General features: G+C 47.1%; 1 protein-coding gene across 2 annotated transcripts in view; it reads right to left on the reverse strand.

Moving 5' to 3' along the window:
- Positions 1-13,058, reverse strand: part of SCTR (secretin receptor) — a 95,630-nt gene that overhangs the window by 16,688 nt on the left and 65,884 nt on the right. For both annotated transcript variants that reach the window (XM_057505696.1, XM_036886610.2), the window contains exons 4-7: positions 10,134-10,237; positions 4,536-4,633; positions 3,159-3,291; positions 1,012-1,165 (exon numbers count right to left, since the gene is read on the reverse strand). In XM_057505696.1, the coding sequence (XP_057361679.1) occupies positions 1,012-1,165; positions 3,159-3,291; positions 4,536-4,633; positions 10,134-10,237 (489 nt within the window). The remainder of the gene's footprint in view (positions 1-1,011; positions 1,166-3,158; positions 3,292-4,535; positions 4,634-10,133; positions 10,238-13,058) is intronic.

Genomic DNA, 13,058 nt, shown 5'->3' on the forward strand with positions numbered 1-13,058 from the left:
ATGGCAGAATAAGAGTTAAGGGGCTTTGGAAATAGGCCTTGCTTTGAATACTGGGTCTGCCTTGTTGAGTAGTTATGTCACATCTCTGAGCCACGGTTCCTCTGAACGGCTACGGATGTTGTGATGACTGAATAATGTGTGCAAAGTGCTGAGCACAATGCCTGGATATAAACAGCAAGTGCTCAAGAAATGGGGGTTCATATCATCTTCATTGACCAGGAAAAAAAGGGAGAAGAGATGTAACAGGGCCTGCAGTTGGCTGTCTTGCTGCCTTTTCCCCTCCTTCGTAGAAACTGAATCCTGAATTTCCTTTGGGAGGCCATGTGCTTTGAGTAGCTTAAGCCAATTAGTGTATTCCATTCTCTCAGGTCTCAGTGATGGGTTCCAGTTTCCTAAGAGACTTAAGCTGGGCCAATCAGCTGAACCTCAGAATATTTCCTGGGAATGCTGGGACATAGCTTGTTTCTCAGAAGCTGCTGGCAGTCACATTGGGAACACCAGCCTAACAATAAAGCTGGTACTTTCTACAGAGGGCAAAGTTGAAAGACAGAAAGAAACGTTGTCAAGCCGCACCTGGATTCAGCCTCACCTGAGGTCAGTAATCCCTGGACTTTTCACTTATATGAGCCAATTAATATCTTTTATGTTTAAAGCCTGTCTAAGGCAGATTTTCTGATAACTACAGTCAAAGGCAACCTAACTGATACAGAAAGGAAGCAAGAATGAGTGAATATGAAACAGAATGTCTAAAGAAGATGAGGCAACAAATGTTGGGTGCTATCAAATTGTAAAAGGCTTTGAATGCCAGAAATCAGGTCTACATTTTAGCTATTATTTCCAATTTGGCAGATATATAAACTGAGGCCAAAGAGTTAAACATCAAGCAATTTGTCTAAGATTGCACAGTTATTTAATTTAACTAAGTATGGAGCTAGAACTAGAAACCAAAGCCTCTGAGCCCGCACCCTTTCCCACCTGCCACACAGCCCTTACACCTGTGCAGAGACATACCCCAGCCGAGGCAGACAAACCCCCAGAGGTACTTCCTCTCTGAGAAGAAGGAGATGACAAGCAGCGTGTGAAGATAGAGGCCTTCCACCAGCAGCCAGGTGTAGTTGGCCATGATGCAGTACTGGAAGAAGACCATGACCAGCTTACAGCTTGCCTGGACAGAGAGAGGTAGGTGAGCCTCAGGCCAGGCAGCTGTGGGTTTCCCTTCTGGCCACCAGCCCCAGTGGAAGTGACAGGTGTATTAGGGGTCAAGGACCAGGCCATCCCCACTGGCCTCCCACTGTCAGAAGACCAGGCCCTCAGAGTTCTCTAGAGAGTGGACATCCACAAGCCAGCAGGCTCTGTCAGAGTTAATGGGCCACTACAGAAGCAGGAACTGTATTCAAGTTCTGGTGTTGGCATCCAGTTATAAAACTGTGTCAGCTATTGCCCAGCTCCCAGCTCCTCTGTATTTCAAATGAGGAAACTGAGGCCTAGAGAGGGAAAGGGAGTTCTGAGCAAAGGCTTAACTAAATCCACACTCAGTTTCCCTATACACAGATGAAGAAGGGACAGACTGTGTGAGGAGGCAACACTGATTGGAGCAAAATATGTCCCCTGCCTGGGACACTGCATCTGAACTGATCTCTAAATACTGATGGGGAGGCCACGGGCTGGGAACCCTGGGGATTATGAGACATGAGGCTTCTATAGCTCCCATATCCACCCTAAGAGGGTGTCCTTCCTTTCACTGAGCTGTTCCCTAGGGAGACAACTCCTGGAACGGCCTGAGGGCTGCTGTGGGCACTGCTGTGAGGTCACACCTCAGAGGAGGCCTGGTGCTGCCCTGCTGGCCAGGGGTGGCTTCCACCCTATGGCTCCCAGAGACTCTGATTCCAGGCGCAGCCCATGAGTTGGCTCGTGAGTCTGGTGTTTAGTAGAACCCGAGAAGGTTCCCTGCTGAGCACTGTGGACTTTTCCACCTCTGGTCAGCAAGGGTTAGCCTGAATTGAGGTCTCCTGACTACCAGTCTGGTACCTTTATTTCCTCCTGGAAATCTCCCTGAGAGACATGGACCCTACTTGAGGGACCTCTCAGTCTGAGTCAGAAAACACACATACACATGCAGAAAACTATAAACAAAAACTAACAGATCTGTAGAAAATCAGAGCTGTGAGTGGTGGGAAGAGGCAAGCAGGCTGACTGACCCAGTCTCATTTCTGATCCCTTTCTCCCTTGCTTGCCTCTGCTATGGAGACTATGATAGTAAAAAAATGGAATTTCCAGCTTCTTTTACAGTTTGTGTGGTCACATGACACAATTCTAACCAATGAAATACAGATAGGTGCCTCAAGCATTCTTTCCCAAAATGAAAGGCAAAGCGTCCCAAAGAGAAAATATGTTTAATCTTGACTTTCCTTCTCCTTGTCTGGGACATGGATGTTTGGCCTGGGGTTGCAGCAGCCATACTGCAAACATGCAGTGTAGAGCATGGAATCCAGGGAGGGCAGACCAGAAAGAGAAAATGACTATTACGGCATCACGGAGCCACCGTGCCATCTCGGGACTGCTCATCTGTGGACTGCTCATGTGGGAAACTACTCTCATCTGTTGAAGCCACTGATATGTGGTTTTCTGTCATGTGCTGCGAAAGGGATTCCCAACCAATACACAAAGTGATGTTGCAATGAATTAGACTCATCTGAGCATTCAGAAGGAGGAAGAGGGTTAGGTTTAACAAAACATGACTGTGCATATGTGAGCTTATGCAGGCATACAGACATATGCTCACCCTTGTCTTGCTACAACTAACCTCAACCCTCTCTCTACACTTGGCCATCTGTCCACATCTGGGACATGGCAGAAGGAAAAAGGACCCTTGCCATGCATCTAGGTCCCCGAGCAGGCAGTCCTCTCCTGGACACCAGGAGTTGAATAGCAGCCCCCATCAGCTTCCTGACAAACTGCTCCCATGCTTGCCTCAGACTGTTGATGTGGGGATATGGGTCCCTCCCTGACCCTCCTGTCTCAGCCCCAGAACTGGCTCCTTTACCCTGGGCATTAAGTGCAGGCTCACTGAGGACTTCCCAGAAGGCCCACCCAAGTCCACAGTTAGACGGGGTAAGGCAGGCAGGCCCAGCCAGGCCCTGGAATAGCAGGTATGTTACCCTGTGGACATCACAGTAGGCCGCCTCATCTGAGGAGAAGAGGACCGCATCCTTGATGAAGTTGGACAAGGCTCGCAGGATGAAGGACACGAACAGGTGCATGTGGATGTAGTTGCGGGTGCAGTGGAGCCTCCTGGAGGGAGAGAATGTGGGGCTGCAGGGGCCAGCACCAGAGGGTCTGGGGATCGGCCAGGCATACACCTCCCCCAGTGTCCTGGGGAAACCCAGGCCCAGGTCCTGGGCACTTTCCAGGTTGCACATCTCTGTTAGCAGAAGCTGAAGGAGAATCCAGGCCCCTAGGTGCCCGGTCTACTTTGTCTCATGCTGTGACAACAGCAGCTGGGGGGATAGGGGCAAGATTATGTTCTGCCCTGATCTACCACCATCTCCAGCTCCCAGAATTCTTCAAAAGGGTGGGTGGTGCAGGAGGCAGGCAACCAGAAGGGAAGGGACCAACAGCACTGGTAGAACACAGACTGGGGGTTGAAATCAGACCCTGGCTCTGGTACTCATTAGCTACATGAACTTGGCAAGCCTTTTCACCTCCCAGAGCCTGGGCTTCCTCCTCTGCTATAGGGGTCAGAAGTCTGTGGCTGGTGCCCTGTCTTCCGGTACCAGGCTTTCCTATGGGGAACCCATTCTGGGCACTGGGTAAGGAATGACTCCACCCTCCCACCCTTGTAACAGGCCTGTCCAATCAGAGCACTCCATCCCTGGCTGCAGTGATGGGTCAGGGGTGGGCATGTGACCCAAGCAGGCCCTATGAGAACTCCCCCAGACCTTTCCTTGAAGTGAATGGGGAAGCAGCTCTCTTGGCCCTGGTGTTGCTGAGCTGGTAGGATGTACTCCTGTGGTTACTGGTGGTTGTCTCTGCCACCCCTGCAGAAAGCCTGCCTGAGGATGAGGCCAATGCAGAGCACAGACACGGAGGGAGACAGACTTAGCTCTGCTGATGCCTTTGAGCACCTAGATCTAGCCATACCTAAAGCCAGTTGTCCCTGAACTTGTCAGTGATGTGAGTCAGGTCACCTTTGTTCTTCTTAAGCTGGTTGAAGGTGGATTTCTGTTTTTTGCAAACAAGAATCTGGCTAATACACCTGTGAAATGGGGGTAATGATACCTATCTCATAGCATTGTGTGAAAATTAGAAATAATACATGTGAAATAACTGGTGTAGTAAGTTCTTAGTGATGCTCAGTAATTGTTGAAAGAATAATGGAATGAATTAGGTCACAAGAACTTCACTGTTTTGTCACAGGTAAGCTTTAGACCCAGATGTAACAAAGTGACCTGCTCTTTGGCCTGAGCTATTAAAAGAGACCCAAAGTCCACGCCTGGGGAAGGCTGGGGAGATGGCAAGCTGGAGTGTGTTCTCACCGGAAACCACAGAGGATGCTGAGAGCAACCAGGAGCATCACCAGGGAGGAGCTATAGCCCACAGTGTACATGACCTTCAGCTTCAGCAGGTACTCGTGCTGCAGAGAGAGGCATGTGTCAGCCCCACCTGCCCACCTTGGCTGGCTCTGTCTTTTTCTGCCTCAGGGTGTACCTGCTTCCAGATGCTTGAATGGTTTCAACTCTGACTGCTATGCTGTTCATGCCCCCAGGTACTGATTCACAGACTCCTAACATCTTGCCTTTGGAAAAGGTATGGGGATCATCTGACGACAATGCAAGTTTTCTGTCCCAGGTGTGGAGCGTTTTGCCATCACCCTGAATTCAAGACTTGCTTGAATACCTCCAGGGATTCAGTGCTCACTGCTTCTTGACATAGTGATTCTGGATACATTTGTGCAAAATATTAGATTTTTATCTCATGTGAGGCTAAAAATCTATTACTTTCAAAACTGCATCTATTGGTCATTTTTCTGCTTCTCAAGTCACTTAAAAGAAACTGAATTTGCCTTATACCTAAGGCCTCTCATTATTTTAAAAATAAACTTTGCATTTGAGAAATGCTTTAGACTTCCATGAGAGTTATGAAAATGAGATGGATAGGCCTGTCAATTCTTAATACAGACCTTCTGCCCATCTGTCCCCCACTTACCTGCTCAGCATTAAAGGTTCTCTGTGTCTTTAATCTCTATTGCCAGGCCTTCACCAGTCTACTCAATAAATATGCTCCAGTTTTTCAATGTCCCTCTTAAATAAGACACCCAGAACTAGATAGTTGAGAAGCTCCAGATGTATTCTCTGACCAGGAAGACGTACAGTGGACCATCATTTCCCCTGATCTAGACACTGTATTCATATTAATGCAACCAAGCAGACATTTACCTAAATCAAGTAGCCGTTCCACATATTGGCTCATCTTTGATGCAAAAAGATCTCAGTGGAATGGAACAATGTGACATAAAGAGATAAATGTAAAGACCTGCATTTTCAGGTTGAAAAAAATAAATTGCACAATAGCCTTAAAAATAATCAAGGAAATGAAAAAACAATAATGCCATACCATTTTTTATCAGCCAGATTAACAAATATTTAACAGTAATAATATCTATGCAGGTGAGGGTATAGTGAGAATGAAAATTGGTTCACTCTCTCTGGAAAGTAGCATGTATCAAGGACCTTTGAAATATGCATTTTTTTGACCTATAGGAGTTAATTCTATGAAATAATCAGAAATATAAAAGCAAATTAATGTATAAAAATGTTTATCTCAGAACTATTTGTAATGAAAAACACGCAAATGTCCAACAAGAGAAGAATAGTTAACTAAATTATTTAAAACCAAATTACTTTAATGTTATACCATCATTAAAATGCTGCTTACCAAGAGTTTTAAAAGATGTCAGGACATGCTAAGAATGTAACATTAAGTGAAAGGCAGAATACAAAGTTTACATGAACAGTGTGATTCTCATTGTATGTTCAAAAAGGATTATATAAAATGACCCTTTTTTGTAGATCAAAAATTATTGAATATGGGCCTTTTCATGAAGTTCAATCTCATACATGCATAGAAAACAAAATTGTGTTATATTTTAATATGGGTAACCTTGGATGGTAAGTTTGTGAATAGAGTTGTTATTTTCATTTGTATTTTTTCTACACTTTCCATTTTTCTTCAGTGGGTAAGTAGCATTTTAGAGACAGAAGAAAAGGATAATTTAAAAAATAAAACAGACACAAGAATAGAATTGGAGAAATCGGACAGTTGTTCATAAGAAAATGACCTTGAGGTCTGCCGGCCTAAGCTCCGTGGTGTTAAGGAAGTATACTGCAGAGGAAGAACACAGGCTTCACAGCCGAGAAACAAGGGTTCCAAGCCCAGGACTGTTACTCACCAGCTGTGTGACCTTGGGAAAACTACTTAACTTCTCTGAGCCTCAGATTCCTCATCTGCAAAATGGGGATAATATCTACCTTGCAGGCTTGTTGGAAAAACAAATAAGGTATCAGGTAGAGTATCTATACAATGCCTGGCACTTAGAAGACACTCAGTGGCTATTAAATTTCCTCCACCTCTGTTCATGACCCCCATCAGTCATGAACATAAGCCAAAGGGCCAGAGACTGCCATATGAAGGAAGAGGTAGGAGGGAGCTGCTAAAACAAACAGGCCTATTCTCATTACATTACTGGAGCGGAGCAGGAGGTAGCATGGGAATGTTTGGAGGGCTTGTCCAGCTGTGGGCATGTTATTTTTAAGAGGCGCATTAATACACTGGAACATTTCTGGAGGACAGTGATTGGGTTATCATAAGACTGCAAGCAAAAACTAGGTACGTTACACCCTGAGGGAAACAATCTTGGAGAAGAAGCGTATTAGGATGACTGACATGTAGAAGAGGAAGACATAAAACAACGTGTGAATTTTTAGTGGGAGGCAGTTACCAGACATTTGACTCAGAGGGACCACAGATTTCCTGACAGCAGGAGGCGACCTGTGGTGGAATGACTGCCATGTGGCTTTGAGCTGCCCCGCCCCCGCTGATGTGCCTGCAACCCCAGAGGGCAGGAGCCACCTCTCATGGCTGAGGAGGAGAGCCAAAGGGCAGTATGCTGCTTTCAATTAATGGTCCCTTGACTTTGGGACAAAAAGTGCAGTGAAATGTCAAAAATGGAGGACTAACATGGCAACCTGTAGTCTTGCCACTGCAGGATAAGCCCCATTGCTAAGGGTGTTAGCCTCACTCCCGGGGATGCCCGGTTTGCAGCCCTCAGCTCAGGAGCAGACTTGGGCCACCTTTGGCAGCATGAGGAGGCATGGGGTGACCAGGGTGGAGTGTGCAGGCTGAATATTCTGTACAGTTCTGTGGCTGGGGTTACTGTCTGCCAAGTGACCTCAGCATAGCCTGGCCAGCATTCAGGCAGATGTCTTCCTGCTTACTGCCTCACGTCTTTCAGGTCTGACCCAGAAGGAGCCCTACTCCCAGGAGGCCTCATATGACCTCAGTGCCCCAGGCTTTGACATCTGCAATTGTGCACTACCCACCAGAGGGCTTGGGGTCACAAAGCCTCACTGCTCTCTGTCCCCATCAGGTTGCCTCTCTCTCTGCTATTTATCCTCCCTGGGCTACCTTCCTTCTCTATCCTCTAGATCAGGGTCAGCGGACTTTCTCCAAAAATGGACAGACAGTAAATACCTTAGCCTTTGAATGCCTTTTGGTCTCTTTTGTAACTAACCAACTCTCCCCTTGTAGTGCAAATGGGCATGACTGTATTTCAGTAAAGCTTTATTTGCAAAAGCAGGTAGTGAGAGATTCAGCCCAAGGGCTGTAGTTTAAAAACTCTGCTCTAGGTAAGCAAACCCCATTTTATTGACCCAAGTGGCAGCTCTGCCTGGTCTTTCTGTTAATCTGTGCCCACTATTGACATTTGGCAATAATAGAGTGGTGTGTGTCAAGTGAGGAAGTTGAAAAAGACAAGCCACAAATACATACTTTCACTATCACTTGATTAAAAGAAGAAAAAGGCATTTAAGCGATAAGAAATAGAGTGAGTCAAATCTCAGAATTGTAAACAAAGTTTGCGCCAGTTTGTGGACCAGTGGATCATATGGTCTGGAAACCCTTCTAATCTTAGGGACTTTAATTTTAAGATTTTTTTTGTGTGAGTGAGCTAAAGCCAAAGTGGGTCTCCTTTCCACTGTTTTTGGACAATTAATTTCTGAGTTAAGTTCAAACTAACATTTATTTCTGTTAAATTGCATTTCCTTGTTTTGGGATTTTACTTTCAGCCCTACCATGAATATCACAGCTAAGGTCCAGGGCTCCCTTCTCCCCTAGCTGATTAGTCTATGCCAGCCAACAGTTCTCCTGTATGGTTTCAATAGCTATAACTCACAAAAATAGAAGTTTTTTTGGATCCTCAATAATTCTTAAGAGTATAAAAGTATCCCATGGCCAATAAGTTTGAGAACCACTGGCCTACACCAATCTCATATCCCACTCCTCTGCCAGGGATGGCCCAGCATGGGCAGGCTCAGTCACTTTGGGCCAATGAGATGTGAAGACAGGCTGCTGGGGGGTTGGATAGAGAAACTTTCTGTCTCTTAGGGAGTCAGGCTGTCTCTCCCTGTGGACAAGCAGACATGAGGAGGAAGTCTGGACTGCAGTTGCCAATGGCAGTCATCTTACAATGGAAAAGGTGTTAGCTTCCGGAGGAAGCTGCCAGCACGGCAGGAGAGACAGAAAGAACCTGGTCCTCGGTGGCTTCTCTGTGCTGCTTCACTAAAGAGCCTGTTGTCTGCACCCCCAGTTATGTGAGCCACATTTGCTTATTAAGCCAGTTGGAAATTTCTGTTAATTGCAGCCCAAAGCATCCTTTTGAACTTCCATCCTGGCACCTGTCATAAGAATAGGTCAAAGTTCTGCCTCCACGACTTTCTAAGCATGTTCCTTAACCCCTCTGAGCCTCAGTTTCCTCAACTAAAAAATGGAGAAAATAGTGAACTTATAGTGAACCTTTTTTGAGGGTTTAATGCAATTATGCATTAACCAGTCAGTACATGGTAGATGTTCAGTACAACTACAAACATTTATGAGGCACCCAGAGGGGTGCCAGGCAATTGCTGGGCACTGGGGACTGGAAATGAATAAGACTCTTTCTGATTTGTCACTGCTGTATCCCACACCTAGACTTATGCCAGACCCACAGCAGGTGCTCAATAAATGTTTGTTGAATGAATCAAAGCCTTTGAGGAGTTCATATTTTAGTGAGAGAGAGGGAGGCAGATGGCATGTGCTGATGATTATTATAATATGACTGGCAATAGTTGAAGACCAACACAGCATATTAACGGAAACCCTTCCTGGCAGACAGGCAAAAAGGGCTTTCTGGAGTTGATGGGCGGGAGCAGTCCTGAAGGGTGCATGCGAATCAGTCAGGAACAGTGAGGACAGCAGGGCTCTCAGAAACTGACGGCCACTTGGGGAGGGCTGCTGGAGGCACCCAGAGAAGCTCAGCTCACAGCTCACAGTGTGCTCTCCCAAACCAGTCCTGCCCTGCAGCCTGCCGGGAGCTCCTGCCTCTCAGAGCCTGAGACTCCTTAGAAAGCATCCATTTACTGAGCACTTTCTCTGGCCAGGCACTCTTCTCACACCTCCACGGATTAACTGTTTGGTTCTCTTAACACACCTATGAGGTCAGAACTATTATTAACCCCATTGCCCTGATGAAGAAAAGCTAAGCCCTCCCCACCCCCACCAAGGTCAGCAGTCAGGGTTCAGACTCACCAGCCTGGCTCTGGCTATTAAGCCACCACGTCATTTTTCTTTCTGTCTCGTGGCTAAATCCCCCCAGCGTCATGGTGGCACATGGCAGTTCTTCATGACCATCATCTCTGGGTTGATGGGCCAGGGCAGGGATGCAGGCCACCGAAGCCCAGGTGATGAGGAGGGGACGGAGGGTGGGAGAGGTAGCTCCCAGGTCCCCTGACCTTGGCCTGGGCTGGCTCCATTTTGTCCTCTCCCAGGGACTTCTCACCCTGCAGGCCCCACCCAAGCAAGGGGAGGGGCGACAGGCTTACCCGCTTCTCATTGGACGAGTCATTCACGTTGACCCCACAGGCCACGTCAGGCCTGGGGAAGGTTTCCGACCAGCCATGCTGTGTGCAGTTTCGAAACATGTTACCTGTGGGTGTCAAGCATCCTGTCCGTGAGTAGTGGGGACTGGGGACCAATGGCCGGGTCTCCTGGGTACCATAGGGGCAGCCTGGTGTTGCTCTTACCCTGTCCCCAGCTGCCTTTCTCTGGACAATATAATCAGCTCCCAATTGGCCCAGCTGATCCCTGGAGATTATGTAAGAGTCAGTCAGGAAAAGTGATGGGAAAGGTATTACAGGCAGATGGCCATAGAAGGGGCCAAGACCCAGATGTGTGTGTGTGTGCGTGTGTGTGTGTGTGTGCGTGTGCGTGCACGTGTGCATGTGAGACAGTAAGCTGACCTACAAACCCTGTATGAATGCCCCCTCCCAGTCTCCTGACACCTCTTGTCTTCCTCCCAGGGTCCCCCTCCCCACCTCACTACCTACATCCCACACTTCCATGTCCCATCAAAGTCCCTTGGTGCTACGGGAGGGAATTCCCTTCCCTGTCCTCCACTCCTGCTTGCTGAGGTGCTACTTCTGGCTTTTGAGGGTTTTCTCAAATCGGCGGGGCTGCTCCCAACCACCTGGGTGCTCACCAAAGAATAATAATAAACCTGCATGCTGCCAGGACAGCATTACTTTTTCAAGGATTGCAGCATCACAGATGATTAGAGAGGCTGAATGTAGCACTTTAGAAAGTAGCCCTGGTGCTCCTCTCTCTGAGGTCACCCACACTTTCTAAGTGTGTAACCTTTTAATCTTAAACTCTTTCTCTCCAACCTTTCAGGGCACCTCTCCTTGCTGAGGATGCCTGCTGCACTTTTTCTCACTTTAAGTAGCTTTAAATAAAGCTTCACTCTCCTTCACTGCTGTGTCTCTGCTCTTCAATTCTTTGTTACGGCAGGGACAAGGACCGAGGAAAATACACAACACTCCCCCAATATATTTGGTGCCACGCCTCGGATGGATTTCCATCCCCAGTAAGCAGAACCAATCTCTCTCACTGAGACAGGGACCATAGGTGAAGTCAGAGAAGGGAGGGCCTCTGGAAAAAGACCCCTACCAAAACTTCGTATTAAACAATTAAGCAAAGACAGAGTCACATTAATTCTCTAAAGTAAAATATCAAACTAGGAATATAAGCATTCTTCAGTGAAGATTAGTTAAAACGAAAAAGCCAGGAATAACTTGGCCTGGAATGTTTGAACATCCCGCAGATAAGAAAATGCCTCAGCATAGGCTGTGTCTTATTTGTGTCAATGAAATGAGGCTATTGTAAAATTTACTTTAGCAGCTAAAAAGCCCGATTTATCTTTAACTTTGCCCAGATGCTGCTTTTCCTCCTCCAGCCCTAATCAAGTCATATATAACCTGGGCAATTAATATAGCAGGCAGGCCCAAGCATAAACAACATAGTGAAGGGCAGGAAGGATTTCATCTTAAAGGTAAGATTGCATTTTAACACCCAAGAAGTTAAGAAGTAAGATTCTTAACTTACTTTTAACGAACAGACAATAACTCAGCCCACCGTGAGAGCAAGAAAAGCAGCCTTGATTGATATGCTCCCGAACCAAGAAACTGCTATTTTGGGAAAGAATCAAAGCAAGTAAATTTCTTATGTTAACTCTGAAAAATAGTCTAGAAAACTGTTAAGAAACTTAGTGTCTCTTCAAAGATAAACACTTAGAGACCATTTGGCGGGTCTGCATCCCAAGCTGTCTCTCAACTACCTATAAATAAATCCCCTAGACAATGCACCACTGCAGACGGACTCTCTTGTCCCCTCCTGGCATGAGCCAGGAGCTCTACTCTCTCACTGTATCTCTAAATAAAAGCCTCTCCCTGGCTCTCCTACCTTGCCTGTTTGCTAAGTTCATTCTTTGACTCAGCAAACAAGAAACCCGGCATCATCACCAACATATTTGGTGCTGTGTGACTCCTTGAGTCCGATGGGTTTCCACCCCTGGTGAGCCGCGTGTGCCTCGCCCCCTGGCTGGAGGCCCTCCCTCACTCACTATCTACCTCTTCTCTTAGAATCCTTCCCTTCCTTCTCTGTCTCTCGCGGGCTAAAACAGCAGCACTCTGGGCATGGGTCGAGCAGGAAAGTCCACAGGGTGCTCGCTGGAAGACTCCAGTGACAGGATAAGTTGGTCGTGGACCGGGAAGATTGTATTAGGCACCCTGCCGACCACAAGACAATGTCCACGCAACGGAGACACACTGTAAAACACCCACTTCCCATCCTGCAGCAAGTCCCCACGCAGGGTTTAATATGTCCACACAGAGACTTCCTTTTCTGTATTCTCAGATGTCTCCCACTTGCTGCATTTCTTTTCTTTCCTCCTTCAAGCTTTTTGTGTTATCTGCTGGTCAGCTAATTGGGGCAAACCCCAGGGACCCCCATCTCATGATCTCCTTGGCCATGAGATGTCCACTAGACTGGGCTGGAGGCAGCACCCACATGTGCCTGCCTTGCAGGGAACCCCTCCCTAGGAGGCAGGTCAAGATTAGGTCCTGGGGAATGTCACCTCTTCTCCAACAGCTCCCTGCAGGAGATAAAAGCCTTCTCACTCGCCTTTATTCTATGACCCTTTGTCTCTTTTGCACTAAGTTCTTTCTATCATCGTGTCTGCTCTATTTTCTCTATTTTCCATTTAGAAGGAAACAGACTTTTACTCTGGGATCTGCAGTTCCCACTTAACTCTGACCTCCCACTGAGAACTCACCTCTCTAGCCTAGCCTGCAGCCTGCAGGAGCACCATAACTTAGGGCCAAAACCTCTTTCTCAGCAGAGCATTTTTTTCCCCTCACAGCTGCCTCCCTCAGCCCAGGCAACCAGAGATGCTCCCCAGGGACCTTAACCTC

Source organism: Manis pentadactyla, chromosome 8 (assembly GCF_030020395.1).
Source record: "Manis pentadactyla isolate mManPen7 chromosome 8, mManPen7.hap1, whole genome shotgun sequence".
Classification (NCBI taxonomy): Eukaryota; Metazoa; Chordata; class Mammalia; order Pholidota; family Manidae; genus Manis; species Manis pentadactyla.